The sequence below is a fragment of the Ursus maritimus genome, unplaced genomic scaffold (assembly GCF_017311325.1).
Source record: "Ursus maritimus isolate PB19 unplaced genomic scaffold, ASM1731132v1 scaffold_10, whole genome shotgun sequence".
Taxonomy (NCBI): Eukaryota; Metazoa; Chordata; class Mammalia; order Carnivora; family Ursidae; genus Ursus; species Ursus maritimus.
The window spans coordinates 17,085,532-17,102,648 of record NW_024423344.1 but is presented as its reverse complement, the minus strand read 5'-3'; the positions used below and the strand labels follow the sequence as shown (position 1 = coordinate 17,102,648).

The 17,117-nt window shown below is 38.0% G+C and overlaps 1 protein-coding gene across 6 annotated transcripts in view; it reads left to right on the top strand.

The window, feature by feature from the left end:
* TRPC4 (transient receptor potential cation channel subfamily C member 4) overlaps positions 1-17,117 on the top strand; it is a 143,023-nt gene that overhangs the window by 79,696 nt on the left and 46,210 nt on the right. For all 6 annotated transcript variants that reach the window (XM_008692264.1, XM_008692262.1, XM_008692261.1 and 3 more), the window contains one exon: positions 8,878-9,214. In XM_008692264.1, coding sequence (XP_008690486.1) covers positions 8,878-9,214 — 337 coding nt within the window. The remainder of the gene's footprint in view (positions 1-8,877; positions 9,215-17,117) is intronic.

The window sequence follows — 17,117 nt, the reverse complement described above, 5'->3', positions numbered from 1 at the left end:
GATAGTTTAAAACAATCTTTCACATACACCCTGAAGAGGGGTATTGAATGGATATGGAATTTCTACCAACTGTTGCCCTTTGTGATTTTCAGAGAACTAACAATATCTATTGACTCTACCTTCCCATTACCTAAATTGGGTTTCGTTTATTTGCCAGGTTCAATAATTTAATGTATTCAACATTGGGTTTATCACCTCCCACCTTATTCCCTTTGCCTCTGCATTTTCGACTTCCCATTACTGCCCACTCATATGCCAGCTCAGTTGCCAAACCAATTTTGAATTTAGGCCCAGAAATGATGTAAGAAGTTAAATCCTGCCCCTGCCTCGCCAACACTATCAGATGGAGTTCAGTTGCCATCTTCCCTTCTGCATATGGAGACATCGGAAGTGGTGCCCTAGTAATATGCTTTGAGCTGTTCCTTGCACCCCAGTCTGCAAATATGAATTTGACCTTTATGTCCAAGGAGAGTAATCAGGTGATTTGATGACTAGATAGGAGAGTCTTTGAACTTGATAGCACCAAGGGGTTTGTTGGCCAATATAGTCAGCAGAGGGGAGGCTCTAAAGTTTATCAATCAGTCTTCTTGACTAATCTCGAGCTTTTTGCCAGTGCCTTCTCAGATATGATTAAGTCTTCACTCATTTTTTTATCTTTTAAGGAGGCTAATAAAAACTCAATTAGTCAACTATTTACTTTATTGGTATTACCTTAGGCTTAAATAATTGTTACCATCTTCTGAAAGTAAGTTCCTTATAGAATCTTTTAAAACTAATCCCCTATCTTGTGACATTCTGTTAATGAAAATGAGTTATTTAATATGTAAATATATGTCAATTAGCTTAACTGCAATACTCTGAAAGTGAATAAATAATATGTTTTTGTAAAAGACTGTCAGTGACCGTGTATGTGTATGGACATATGTGTGTATAGACACATCCTCACACATGTAAATATGTGTGTGTATATGTAATATTGGTAATACCTAGCATTTATTGAACATACAGTATCTGTATGTTCATAGGAACTGCTGTATTCTTCATGTATTAAGCTTAATTAATTTTACAATAACTTTATATGATAAGTGTTTCTATTATCCCTGACAGATCAGGAAAAAAACACACTGAAAATTTAATGACTTATTAACATTCTCACCATCTGGAAACTGCAGATCTAGGATTCAAACCCCAGTGGGCTGTTCTAAGGTTCATATCCTCTTAATCCCTACGACAGCCAGACATGTAATATAAGGACCCCGTGATTTGCCATTTCACTTTAGGGTCACAGTGAAGCCAGATGGTGATGCATAGAGTAGACATCTGTCAGAAACCAGGTATGAGAATTTTTTTCTCCTTTTCTGATCCAGGGTCTTTATCATCTATGCATGTCTCCCCTATTCATTGTGTCCCGGTCTATTTCATGCTGTTGTGGGTCCTTTCTAGGCATTTCTATGGTGAATTAGTCAGCTCTTAGCTCCTGGCTACCACTGTACTACATTCAGCTTTCCTACGTGTACTACAGTTCAGTGACTTGATGGGCATCACTCCCTTAGTATTTTTGTGTTTATTCCTGTAATTAGATGTTACACTAATCTGCACCATAGACTACGCACTAGATGTGTGATTTCTTTTTTTTTAAGATTTTATTTATTTATTCGACAGAGATAGAGACAGACAGTGAGAGAGGGAACACAAGCAGGGGGAGTGGGAGAGGAAGAAGCAGGCTCATAGCGGAGGAACCTGATGTGGGGCTCGATCCCATAACGCCGGGATCACGCCCTGAGCCGAAGGCAGACGCTCAACCACTGTGCCACCCAGGCACCCTAGATGTGTGATTTCTATGCATCTGACAGCAAAGGCATCTTCACGAACTAAATTTGCCTGTTCATAACCTCAATAAGGGGACTGACGTTAGGTGAGGAAAGCAAAAAATAGGAAAATAGAAAAACTTAGAAAAACTGGAGGACTAGCCGATATTACGCAAAAAGTCTTCTTCTGTAAAACTGGGGTTCGTATCATTTGTCCCTGGACTGGCAACATCAGCCTCATGTGGCAACTTGGTAGAAATGCGAAGTTTGGGGCTTCCCCTTGGACCTACTGAATCAGATGAGGCGGGGCTCGGGACCGTGGGTTTTAACAAGCCTCTAGGCAACCCTGCTGCTTACTCAATTTTGAGAACCCTCCACCACTCTGTGGCTAGTTCCTCTCACCCAACTTCTCATACCACTCACAGCTGGCTTTAGCTTAAAACAAAGTCCCGCACCCATACACACACCACACACCCAAGCACCCCCACTCCTTCCCACACAGACATGCTCCGAGGACTTATAAGTATTCAAATGTATGTTTGCATTGAATTAAAACTACTCTTTCAGCATTTATCAGCTACAGTGGAGCTAAGTAGAACTTCATTAGACACCAAATCCTTTAAACCAGTGTTTATCAGATTTTAACATTCATAGGAATCACACTGTCGGATGTCAGTCCTAGCCAGCAGGTGCAAAGTGCGGCCTAAGATTTTGCCTTGCTGATGAGCTTCCGGCTGATGCCACACTGAGCAGCAAGGACCTAGACTCAACCATCGCCTCAATAAATACTTTCACCTATGTCTCAAAATATGGCTACGGTTTTCCTTTACACTGTATCACTGGGATATTCACCACTGATAATGACCTTCTAGCACAAGGGGTAGCTCATCGGAACATGCCTGTCCCCATCCTCAAGTATTTACCATGAGATTCTCTACATCTAAATGAAAATACATCCATCTACTGCTGTGCCTGTCAAATTCTACCTATTATTTCAGACTCAACTTTCAAATTCTGCTTCCTGTCTTCAGTTTTCCCAGATTCCTTCCTGTTGGCACAGTCCTTCTTAGAGTCTTCACCTCTTTTTTAACTCATCATCTAATGCTCTAAGTTACACTACTCTGTACGATAGACTATGTGCGGGATGTGTGACTCCCATCCGTCTCACAGCAAAGGCTTCTTCACTGAACTAAATTTGCCTCTTCATAACCTCAATAAGAAGACTGACCTTAAAGTGAGGAAAGCAAAAAATAGAAAAATAGAAAAAATTAGAAAAACTGGCAGACTGGTCACATGATCAGTCCCCAACACATGTTGAGTTCCCAGAAGACAGACTTATCTGGTTCTTTCAGATCTTGGTCCTCTCCCCATTTATCTAGCATCATAGATGATGCCACTGGCTTAATTAAATTAGGGGAGGACCAGGTGAAAATGATGTTTGATTAATAAAGTAGCAGCATCTGATCAGTTATGCAGCCTGGCTGGGCTCCAGGAGACCAGAACTGTTTTAATTAGGAACACAACTAGAGCTATCTCTAAGAAACAGGGGGAGACCCAGATGGTTAAAGGGCATGGGAGCTATGAAGGAAATTAGGGACTGAAGTTGAAGAAAGCTTTTTAGCTAGGGACAAAATAATTCCCTAAAGCTCCTAGGCCTACACATAATCCTTAAACCTTGCTATCAACATTACAAAACGAGCTGTTGAAAAGCATTCCTGGGCAGAGGAAATGAAACCCCAAAGGATATAGATTATTTTTTAATTGCTCAGAAATAAACAGTAAGACCCAGAGGAAACTATGGTCCTTTTTAAACAAAGAAACCAGATTGCCTGTATGTAAATCCTTCTAATACATTCAGCTCTTAAGTTTCAACTCTCTTGAGACCCAACTCAATTGAGACTGTCCTGTAACTATCCGACTTAGGATGCAGAAAGCAGCCAGGTTGGTTGTCCCCAGAATCTAGATTTTGTTCTTACAGAGAATATGGCTGCAGTCTGAATCTTGGATACAAATTTTTAAACTAGAAAATATATTTAAAAACTGAAAAGATGAAGAAAGGACAAATACCAAGTAAATCTGACCAATAGTTATTTTAATTACTAGGGCTCCATTAATTTTTGTATTTTCTTCTGTTGATTATGTCTATACCCAGTCAATATTTAATTCCTCCTCACTTAGTAGTGAGGTTTCTTGTTTCTTTGATTTTAGTTTTTGGATTTTTTGTTTGTTTTTACTTTGTAGCTTTATCCTTTCTCTTCATCATTTTTTTGTTTCCTTAATGGTGTTGAGTGTTCAAGTATTTTGAGTAGTTGTTTTAAAATCATTAATACTGGATCCCACCTTATTTGTAAAAATTAAATTTCAATAATTACAGTTTTTTAATATTTTGAATACCATGACTCAGTGATTCTATATATAATCATGAGATCAGGTTTTTGAAACTTTTTTAAAGGTTATTGAAAGGCGGGATAGAAAGTTTTTCCTTTTTTTTTTTTTTTTAGCGGCTTTTATAAATGCATGGCACAAATGTGAATTTGAATGTTCCTAATGTTTTAATATGAATTTTAATATGATGGCAGGATTTGTGCTAGAATTGGCCAACAACTATAGGGAGAAGAGAGGCTGTAACTCAGTGTGCCTGAAGAGATACCCCACTTTCCCCAGTCCTGGAAGGGTAGTTCCTGTGACTCAATGTGCGGTCGAAAGATGATGCAGAGGAGACCGGAGCTGTGGGCTCCCAGCAATGTGATGGCTGGAAAGGGCTTTGTTGGAATGGGCCAGTGACAGATGTCAGAGATAGGATGGCCCCTCTCTGAGGGTGTCTTTCAGAGGGAGTTGGGGTAAAGCTGAGTGTTCCTCTAAATAATTCAAATAAACCAAGAGACTGGTTGGGGGGGGGGAGAGAGAGAAAGAAAGACAGGAAGGAGGGGACAAAGAAAACATGAAGTACACAGTGAAGCATGAAAGAAAGAAAAAAACAAAGAATAGAAGGAAGAAGGGACACATGAGATAATGAAATGTTTTAATCCACTTTAGAAATTGCAGTCTAAAAAATCCCGTAATATAGAAGTTTAATTCTTTTAAGCCTTATTTTGGTAACTAATTTAACATGACTCATTTTTTTCATGGAAAATCTATTAATTAATAGCATACAATCTGGGGGGCGCCTGGGTGGCACAGCGGTTAAGCATCTGCCTTCGGCTCAGGGCGTGATCCCAGCGTTATGGGATCGAGCCCCACATCAGGCTCCTCCGCTATGAGCCTGCTTCTTCCTCTCCCACTCCCCCTGCTTGTGTTCCCTCTCTCGCTAGCTGTCTCTATCTCTGTCAAATAAATAAATAAAATCTTTTTAAAAAAATAGCATACAATCTGGAGGGTGCTGGTATAGACATGTAGTGAATAGGTAGAGTAGAGAGAGGATGTAAAACCATTGTGAAGGCATTTAGATTTATAGTGATTCTTTTTGGGTTATTATATTATTCCCTTGGGTTATAGGAATAGTTTTTGTGTTATTTCAAGCCTATGATTAGAACAGATTTGTAGTCAAATAATATCCACATTTGGGGAAACTTGCATATTATATACACTCACTCCTGCACTTCTTATAGTCCTATCTCTATTCTTCACCTCTACATAAGCCTCACTGTATCTGTGTTTAGTAGAAAATCAGTACACTCTTCATTTACTAAGCACAGATGTATACTTTCCAATAATTAAAGAAAAAGACCTTTTAAGAAAAAAATCATTAGTAAAAATTAAGGTTAACCTTAATTTGGCAGGTGTTCTAGAAGGACTAAATAATTTGCTTCTTCTGGGTAATTTAACACAGTCTATATGTGTGTATTAGGCAACAGAAATATTTATCCAAGCAAACCTGATATGCTCCTAATAAAGTTATTTGTTCAGTTGTCCTGGGGTGTCTCATGTTGTCATGAGATTTGGGCCAAGAAGGGCAGAGGTGGTTAGTCCTAGAATTCACCCAGGTCATGTTACACAAAGTACACACCTTTCTTTTACTTTTTCTGCATGTGTTACATCTGTTATTCATACTTAGCCCCTTACAGTGTTTCTTCAATTTGCGAGGATTTATGAGATATTACAGCAACTGCTTGTTAGACTTCGCATTTTCTGTAAGTCTAACTCCCTTTTATTAAGGCCTTTCACCTGTGCTAAATTCTTATAGTATAAGGAATGTTTTAAATGAAAAACTAGAAAGAGGATGATAGACTGTTTTGTTTATAAAATGCTGTTGGGAAGGACTGTGTATGTGTGTCGGAGGGGGGACTCTTAAAAAGAACAGGGCTTATTAATGACTTTACATCCCATTACTCTGCAGATCTATCACCAAGAACTCTATTTTGACTTTCAAATACCTGATTTTGACCAGAATAATAGGCAAGGATGGTGATAAGAAAAGCTATTCTTTGGATTATGAAATTTGATTTTATTAATTATTTATAAAGTAATAAAAATGGCCCTCATCATCTAAGTCTTAAAGAAATGCAGTTTTATTTTATCTATATCTATTTAACCCATTATCATAAATTTGATTTGATTTATTACATATTTCTTTGCCCACTATGTATTTGATAAGTAGGGTATACAAAACAAGGTGATGAGAAACAGTTGCATGAGAAATCATTTCATGTCCAACCCATATGTTTGCACAGCTCAACTATTGAACTGCTCTTTTAGTCAATCAGCCTGTCTTTCCTTTCACTCTCAAGCATTTGTGACAAGCAAGGCTCTTTATGAGAACTCTGGGATTTTTTGCTTGCTTACCACCAGAAGAGAGTAAGGGCAAAGTCTTGTCTAAAGGAGATCCATACAGGCTAAGACCAAAGAAGAAATATGATGTCAGCAGAACTTTCCCAAATCCCTTGCAAGAAACCAAAGCTTCTACTACAGTCAAACTGCCCATAGGGCATCCCTCAAACACTCTTTGCCAGCGTATGTTCTCTCTCTCTCACCATACCTTGCCTTTAACTGCCTTCCCCTCTCTTCTCTGCTTAAACAAATCTGCCCCTTTAGAGCCCACATCTACTGGGAAGCATTCTTGGACCAGTCTGTCTGGAAGAAATAACTCCTTCTGAATTTATATAATGCTTAGCTGTCAATCCCAGTGAGAAAGGTACTGTGCAGAAAAAAAAAAAAAATCCTAGACCAGTTAATCTAATATTTTATCATTTACTAGATATGTAACCTTGAGTAAATTTACTGACCTCTTATAACACACTCTATCCTCATCATTAAAAGAGAATAAGATCTATACTATATCTCTAACATGTTGTTAGGATAAAATGATGTTATGTTTGTGAAATGTTTGGTATATGGTAATTGATTATACTTAGGCAAAGTATCTATTTTATTTCCACAAAATTCAGCTATGATGATTTACATTCTGGTAATCCTAATATGCTTTCATGTACGTATTTCTTATTGCCTCAACCCAATTGAAAATATATTTGCTTTTTCTGATGATGAAAGTAGTAAGTGTTTATCATAGGAAATGTTAAAAAACAAATAACCCACTCAAAAAGTGGGCCAAAGACATGAACAGACACTTCTCCAAAGAAGACATACAAATGGCACAGACACATGAAAAAATGCTCAACATCATTAGCCATCAAGGAAATACAAATCAAAACCACAATGAGATACCACCTCACACCAATTAGAACGGCAAAAATTAACAAAGTAGGAAACAACAAATATTGGTGAGAATATGGAGAAAGGAGAACCCCCTTAATACTGTTGGTGGGAATGCAAGCTGGTACAGCCACTCTGGAAAACAGTATGGAGATTCGTCAAGATGTTAAAAATAGAGCTACCCTATGACCCAGCAATTGCACTACTAGGTATCTACCCCAAAGATACAGATGTAGTGAAAAGAAGGGGTCTATACACCCCAGTGTTCATAGCAGCAATGTCCACAATAACCAAATCTTGGAAGGAGCTGAGATGCCCTTCAACAGATGACTGGCTAAAGATGTGGTTCATATATACGATGGAATGTTATTCAGCCATCAGAAAGGATGAATACCCACCATTTGCATTGATGGATGGAACTGGAGGGGATTATGCTAAGTGAAGTAAGTCAAGCAGAGAAAGGCAGTTATCATATGGTTTCACTCATAGGTGGAACATAAGAAATAGCATGGAGGACATTAGGGGAAGGGAGGGAAATCTGAAGGGGGAGAGATCAAAGAGGGAGATGAACCATGAGAGACTATGGACTCCAAGAAACAAACTGAGGGTTTCAGAAGGGAGGGGTGTGGGGGGAGAGAGTAATAGGGTGATGGGTATTAAGGAGGGCAAGCGTTGTGATGTGCAGTGGGTGTTACATGTAACTAATGAATCATTGAACACCACATCAAAAACGAATGATGTGCTATACAGTGGCTGACTGAACATAAAAAAAAAAAAGAAGCTGTGAAAGCACCATTAAAAAAAAGAAAATGTTCAAAGTACACCCAAATATAAAAATGAAAATCTAGTATAATGTCATTACCAGAAAATAACCAGTAAGCCGAGAAATAACCACTATTAACATCTTTTCTTGTGCTATATATGTATATATATATGTGTGTATATATATATATCTCAGTTCTTATATATGTATGTATATGTTTGTGCCTTTGTACACAACTTTGCTCACTTATCAGTGTGTCCTATGAATATTCATGTTCTCCAGCTGTATTTTTACTTACTCAAGTACAACTGCTGGTTTCTGTCACGTCTGGCAAAGCACACAGCACTCTGCCTTGGGTAGAAAATGTTAAATACATGGGCTTTATTCACAGAATGATTTAAAGGACTTTATGATTAACTCTAATATTTTTTTATAGATTTTATTTTTTTTAAGTAATCTGAATACCCGGATGTGGGGCTCAAACTCACAACCCTGAGATCAAGAGTAGCACGCTCTACCAACTGAGCCGGTCAGGCACCCAGTATAAAATTATTTAAAGCAGGACTTCTGGCTTTAAAGATAAATCTGTGGTCTTGCTGATGAACCGACGCCACCGCACGTAACACTGACTCTTCCTTTCCTTTCCTTTCTGTTTAGTTTGTCGCTCAGCCCAATTGCCAACAACTGCTTGCATCTCGCTGGTACGATGAGTTCCCAGGCTGGAGGAGACGCCACTGGGCAGTGAAGATGGTGACGTGTTTCATAATAGGACTTCTTTTTCCCGTCTTCTCTGTGTGCTACCTTATAGCTCCTAAAAGCCCACTGGGACTGTTCATCAGAAAGCCATTTATCAAGTTCATCTGCCATACAGCGTCCTATTTGACTTTTTTGTTCCTGCTGCTGCTTGCCTCTCAGCACATCGACAGGTCAGACTTGAACAGGCAAGGTCCACCACCAACCATCGTCGAGTGGATGATATTACCGTGGGTCCTGGGTAAATGTGTTACTATAGAAAATATAATAAAAACGTGTTGCTGCCATGGAATTTCATTGCCCAGAAAAGAATAGTCATTCAAGTTTCGGACGTAGGCATATTTAAAACAGGTTCTGCCCATCGTAGTGCCAAGGCCTAATCCCAAAAGCTAAATAAATACTTTGCAAGTCTTGGGGGACTTGCCCCCAGATGCAGCCTATGAAATGTAACCGTAGGTTTTAGGATTTGTGATTTCAATGACTTCATGTCCCAGGAATGATTTTCTGGGTTTTTTGTTTGTATGCTTGGCTTCTAAAGACCTTCAACATATCTCATTGGCTATATATCACTAATCGTTCTCATTTTCTTAATAGATACACCTTCTAAAAGACAAATACAAATGACTCTGCAGAATTAGTGATTCTATACTTAAAGCAAAATTCTTTAAAATCAATCCATTTTAAGTTTATCTTTGAAATGATATATTCCATCAAAATATAGGAAATTAAACACTAGGACATTCTCCAATCTCTCTCTGTTCTTTCCATAGAAAGAAAAATGTTTTGGGATCTGCAGCAAATCTTGGTAAGGTAGAAAACCTTAACGTAGATGGTAAAAGCCTTGTTTTCCTCTCGTTATTGTAGCCATAGTTAAAATTTACATTTTAATTATTCTTTCCTCTATCCTACTGTGGTTTGTTGAGAAATCCCATTTTCTCAATTTAGCCCATCATTTTAAACCTCTCTGGTATCATATCCATCTCATCATTTACTAATTAGAAAATATGTGAAAATTTCATGATTCACAGTCTCGGATGATCAGTTTGGCTTAACCGTCAAAGCTATTGGAGAGACTATAAAATGTGGAAAAGGCAGGGAAAAAAAGGACTATATCTGAATCTGACATAGATACACTCTTCGATTTTAAAGACTATAAATACTCGAAGTACTAACAATAAGAAAAGTTCATAGCAAAGAGATTTGATATGTTTTACAAATGTACTGGAATAAAACACCTTCTTAAGTGACCTTTAAAGTAGAGTACATTCTGACATGCATAAAGTGCGATCTTGCTTAAATTAGAAGAAAGGTTTAGATAACCTGTGTCCTTTTTGCATAAAATAATTATGACATTGGAGCTGATATTCAATATAAAATAACCCTGCCTATTCCCATTTAAACTAAATAACTCACATTAGGAACATTTTCTTCATGGAGTTTTCTCCATAGAAAATATCTTGGGAACAATTCTTAAAGAAGCATGTAGGACGTTAAGGCTCCCATTATGGGTAACTTATATGGAACGTCTAAAAATTCTGATATTCCAAATGAAATACAGAATATTTAATTTTGAAAAATGCTATAGACACAGTGCAGCATAAGCAGATATAGTATTTCTAGACTTTTCCTGTATGCAAGTAATGAAAATATGTAGAGTTAATTAGGAATTAGCTCAACTAATTAAGTTAATGAAAATTTCTTGCCCTTATGAAGCTTAAATCTTGCTAGAGGAACTAGATAGATAATAAACAATGAGATATGTTACGTAGTGTCAGAAAATAGTAAATAACATTAAAAAATAGAAGCTTCAAACCTTTAGTAACTTGTACAATTAAGAGTCAGTGGCTGCTTCCTACTTGCAATACTTGTAACAGAATTTTCCATGAAAGTTGGCTAGAAATTATATCCAAACCACAACTGAATGGTTAAATAAGGTACACATTTAATTGTGATAATTAAAATTCCAGCTTAGAGAAATATCTTCTAAAGGCAACATTTCCTTTAGATACCCTGACTTCAGGGAGTTAATTTATCTGGGAATTTTTAGGATAAAAAGAGATTTTCTAGAATAAAAAATATTATGAATGATACTTTTTTTTAAAGATTGTTTAATTTTTTTAAATATTTTATTTATTTATTCGACAGAGATAGAGACAGCCAGTGAGAGGGGGAACACAAGCAGGGGGAGTGGGAGAGGAAGAAGCAGGCTCATAGCGGAGGAGCCTGATGTGGGGCTCCATCCCAGAACTCCGGGATCACGCCCTGAGCCGAAGGCAGACGCTTAACCGCGGTGCCACCCAGGCGCCCCATGAATGATACTTTTGCTTGGAGAATTTTCTATATCAAATATATTTGTCCCAACAGTATATTATTCATCAAAGCTGATGAATCCTGAGTGCCTCCCATCTAACACTGAGTTCTAAGTGTTTTACTAGATCCATGGTTATAAGGGGATACATGCTATTGTTATTAGACTCTTGTAGAAAACACACTGTATTTGAATACATGCTCAGGTTCTATCACCGAGAGACTCTTAAATTAACCGGTGCTCACAACCTCTCAGGATTTTCAGTATCCTCATCACAGATTCCTAGTGTCTTGTACTGGGGAGCAGTCATTATTAGGGCAGAGGAAACTGGTCTTTTTTGACGGGGGCTGGGAGGTGGGGAGGTGGCTAAGGACAACAGGGTGGGAATGCTATAACCTTTTACCAAAGGTGTGATATAGACAAACAGGCCAGGTCTGATTTAACAACTCTGTTAATGAGCCTTCTATCTTGTCTCATTTAATACCGCAGTCTGGCCAAGGAAGTGGTCAAACATTTCACAGTCCTCCGTTGTGAGGTTCTAGATTTATAATAACAAGACTGAACGACTCACAGAGAGGAGAGCGGCTTACAAACGTGTTCTTCATCCTGTTAATTTTCCCAGTGATAGACTGAAGCTCTATGCAGGGGCTTTTCTCAAGGGCTCGTGAACTGACTCAGATTTTCAACCCATGTCACTCTGTGAGCTACTTACAATGTAAAGAAATGCTTTTTCAGTGCTACTAAATTTGCTTGCCTTCCATTTCAGGGAATGTTTCCCAGACCTCTGATAACATAACTGACAAGAAATGATCACTTTTATACCTCCCATTTTTTAATCCTTACAAAAAGACTTTTGATGTACTCATTTTATATATTCCTATCATAAATTTCAACTTTGCCTGAGTAGACAAGTTTTCTAACTGTAAAGCCTAATGTCGCAAATCGATCCCTTTATCTTCTTAAGAAGTACGTACGGTCTTGCTTTGGAATTTCTGTTCTTTCGTATACTTTGCAGTGCTTCAACAAGAAGAACTGATGTGGTGTGACAGATCCAGATACGTTGTGGTTTAGTACGGTGGCAGAATAATGTGTCCCTGTTATTTTCAATATCTTTCCTGTGGAAGTTCAACATCCTGTTGACTATTTAAATTGAAGTCTATTGAGTTTTGTATCTTTAGAAAACAGTCTGCAATGACCCTTGTGTTCTTCCACGGTGGTGTCATAGATATGCTGTAACTCAGCTCTTGAGAAGCTTTTTGAATGATTTTTCCTTCAGACTTTCTTGTATTGAAGGTTATTGACCCTTCTTTCTCCCATCAAACAACTTCAAGGGATCTTACAGATGTCTGCTGTGAAGATAAACTTTAGCATATAAGCAAAGAAATCGAAAGCCTCATGTAGGGATCAAATGTAGGATTTAGTCATCTTAAGAAAAAGTCCTAACCAAAAATGAAAACTAAGTACAGATAATTCAGTTAGAACTATCTCAATAGATAGGTAGATTATGGACAGATAGACAGCAATATACTTCTCAGACTGTTAGATCACCCATTTAAACTAGAGTAAAAAGTGAAACAATGGTTCTATCAAGAGTAAAGTGAAACAATGGTTCTACCTAGAGTAAAGTGAAACAATGGTTCTATCAAGCAAGCCTCTGAGCCTGATGACAGAGCTATACTTTTCAAGGGTCTGAGAAAAAGGGTCATTGGAAACACTGGATAATGGATTAAATGGAGCCTGGGGCCAGATTAGAGACCTGGTTGCTTCTATGCTCTGCTGTGCCATGACCCTGAGGCTCTTAATCTATTCAGGGTTTGATTTTTAACATAGAATACCAGGGATATGAAATGAATATTCATGTGAGAATTTCCCTTTTACATAAAATTTATATGCAAACTAAATATAGCATGTTATATTTATAATGTACAATGAGAATTTATCTAAATGATAGCAGCAGTTTTATCTCGAATAGATGTCATTTGTTTTTTGAAGGTAATATGGAGTAAAATATGAGGAAAAAACAACTTATGAATGCTAATTTTTAAGTCCTTCCCCAAAGCCAATTTTGATTTTTCTACAGAATCCATTATAATTCAACTGTAACAGTCAAATCTGTGTCATAGCTTATTCCCTGCAAAAAAAAGGTGTGCACATATGTATATGCATGTGAAATAGCAAGAGGTAGACTTACGTTATCCGCTTAGCAAAAAGAAAGTATGACATTGACAACATTTTTTTAAAAAGTAGAATGTTAAGGAAGGCTATCACATTAATAAAGCAGGAAATACTTTGTTCTCAATGAGAAGAAAAAATGTCTGCTGCAGTGACTTGATATTATGTGTGTGCCTAAGAATATGCCATAATTATGTAGTATATAAATCTATGCATGCTGAGCATGATAAGAAGGGTGAACTGAGGAAAAGATGTATCATAGGAAGAAATCTGAGCTCTGTTAAAAATAGCTTCTAGTGAATTCCTAGGCATAAACTAAGAATTGCTCATAATATCCGGATTATACATCTTGCCCATAACACGTACTTATTTGACAATTTTTCTCTAACAAAATTGGCCACTCATTTCCATGATTTATTTGATATTTTTATCTTTTAAAGGGTTGATATTAACAAATCTGAACATTTCAATAAGGCCTGCCAAATTGCAAATGGAAAAAGAAAACTTGTGATCACATTCTCCCCTAGATAAAGACTCGTAGAGACAAGCAATTCTATATATGTATATTCTTTCCTTTTTGTGACCATTTGTACATCCTTTGACTAATAGGCATTGGTTTCAGGTACTCATACTCTCAGCCTCCCCCCCGAATTACCCATCTGCTCAGACAGCCCCCCAGAGGTATTCTTGGAATTATAAGAAACAAGTCTATAGGTTCTCCCCGCCTCTCCCTTGGCAAGGTACTCTACCACCTCAGCAAAATGGCTGCAGACACACAGAGACATCCCAATACAGCCCCAGAACATCCACCTACTAATTTAAAGAGGCATTTTAATTTTCAAGAAAACCAGACAATTGTTGTAGTATAACATATAATCATCATTTTCCTTTTTATCTGTGGGGGAAAAACTTTAAGGTCACCTCTACTAAGACTTATCAAGATTTATCAAGACTAATGCAGTAAAATTTCAAAGGATGAAATATTTATGTAGATTTAAATTGTTGGGCACATACTATTTCTGACCAAATGACTCCTTTATCAGAGAGAAGATTAAGTATTTTAGGTCATGACGATACAATACATATCTGCTACCCCAAAAGTGAAATCAGCACGCTTTGAGAGAATATTTGGCAACATGATTCAGATGGGTCAAGGGAAGGGGGCAAAAGATAAGGAACTGAATGTGTTTCTTCAGCTGAACTTCATAGTAACTCCACTTCACTGAATCATAATAAATGTTGTTTATATCTCATTTCATAGAGAGGAAATAGGCTTAGAGAAGTTAAATCACTTGCCCAGGATCAGGAGCTAACGAATGCTAGACACTTGATTCATACTTCAGTTGTGTAATTCCAGAGCTAGAAACTTTTTCCTCCATAAATACTGCCCCCGCAATTTGAGGAGTCAGATTTGAGGAGGCAAAAACAGCCCAAGAATTGAAGACTTCTTTGCTCATTTGTTTTGTTTCTTAATTTCCACATATGAGTAAAATCATAAGGTATTTGTCTTTTTCTGAGTAACTTTTTTGCTTAGCATTATACTCTCTAGATCCATCCATGTTGTTACAAAAGGCAAGATTTCATTTTTGATGGCTGAGTAATATTCCATCATATGCACACACGTGCACGTGCACACACACAGCACATCTTCTTTATCCATTCATCTATCCATGGATGCTTGGGCTGTTTCCATAATATGGCTACTGCAAATAGTGCTGCCATAAACATAGGGGTACATGTAGCCTTTCGAATTAGTGTTTTCATACTCTCTGGGAAAATACCCAGTAGTGGAATTACTGGATCATATGGCAATCCTATATTTAATTTTTTGAGGAATCTCCACACTGTTTTCCACAGTGGCTGCACCAGTTTGCATTCCCACCAACAGTGCACAAAGTTTCCTTTTTCTCTACATTTTTGCCAACACCTGTTATTTCTTCTGTTTTTGATTTTAGCCATTCTGACAGGTGTGAGGTGATATCTCATTGTGCTTTTGACCTGCATTTCCCTGGTGAGGAGTGATGTTAAGCATCTTTTCGTGTGTCTGTTGGCCATCTGGATGTCTTCTTCAGAGAAATGACTGTTCCTGTCTCCTGCCCAAAAATTTTAACTGGATTATTTGTTTTTGGGGTGTTGAGCTGTATAAGTTCTTTATATATTTTGGATACTATCCCTTTATCAAATATCTCACTTGCAAATATCTTCTTCCATTCAACAGGTTGTCTTTAGTTTTGTTGATTGTTTCCTCTGCTGGGCAGAAGCTTTTTATTTTGATGCAGTTCCAATAGTTTATTTTTGCTTTTGTTTCCTTTGCCTCAGGAGACATGTCTAGAAAGATGTTATGTTTGATGTCAGAGAAATTAATGCCTATGCTCTCTTCTAGGATTTTTACGGTTTAGGTCTCACATATAAGTCCTTAATCCATACTGTTTATTTTTGTGTATGGGGTAAGAAAGTTATCCAGTTTCATTCTTTTACATGTCTCATTGTCCCTTTAAGTCAGTGTTTCTTGAAGTGTGGTCAGCTGACTAAAATCATAATCACTGTGAATTTCTACAAAAAATTTAGATTTTGAATTCTCCCCTTGGTTGATTAGTTCAGATATTTCAGAGGTCTTTAAACATTAAATATTGAGAAACAATTCTGGAAGCAAAATGTATTCATGTAAAAGCTTTATTAAGGAGTCTCAACTCATTAAAATCTAAACACGAAATGGTTTTACTTCTGATCACTCTCTCCAAGCGCCCTACACCAAATTTCCTTTTCCTGTACATTGATGATATGTCTAGTGGATATCAAATTCCTGAAACTTTGAGTTATTAAAAAGTAGTCCCAGTTCAGTTTAAAACTTGAGTCTTATCATCCACTTAAAACTTTCCTCTTCCTGGCAAAGGCCTGGCCCATGGCTCAGGGGACCTGGAATTGTCCATCGTTTGCTTATCCTTAAACCCCAACAGTGGAATGGAAAGAAGGACACAAACAGCCCAAGGGTGGCTGTTCCCCTTCTTGGTGGCTGCAGGGAAGAGTGGTGACAAGAAAAGTTGCAAGTCTTCATGACTTCACTGGAACCCCGGTCACAGCTCTTCCCTGTTGGTTGTGTGCCTTTCTGACTAATACAGTGTAGCCAGTGTGACAGGCCGTGACTCATGACTCTCTTGATGGCTGCATGAGTGTTCTTTAGAAGGCCCTCCACACTGCGTAGCTCTCTGGATGCACACTGCGTAGTTCTCTGCCTGACATCTGTCCCTCAACTCTTGTAGCCAGCAGTTGCCTCCTTTTGGGGTCCTGTGACGCTGGCAAGGACAGGAGAGCACAGTTGTGAAAGGTCAGCTTCTTCCTGTGATAAGCACTCACTCCACAGGGCATCACAAAACCTTGCCACATCTCATGGCAGGGGGTCAGGCTGCTGCCAGCTACCCTACTGCCAAAACACACTGTTTGTCTATTGTCCCTGACGAGCTAGACCCAGGGAGAGACGAGCAGGCCAATTGCCTGAGCAGAAACTCCGGCAGGGTTTGAGATGCCAATTTTTCCTTATAGAAATCCCCAAAATTTATGAGGGATTTTTCCCAGAGTCTTCCTCTCTTGATTTAGGAAGGGGGTAGTGCTGGTGAGCTTTCACCTTCGTCTCTCAGTCTGGTATTCGTGATTAGTGCAAAAACTG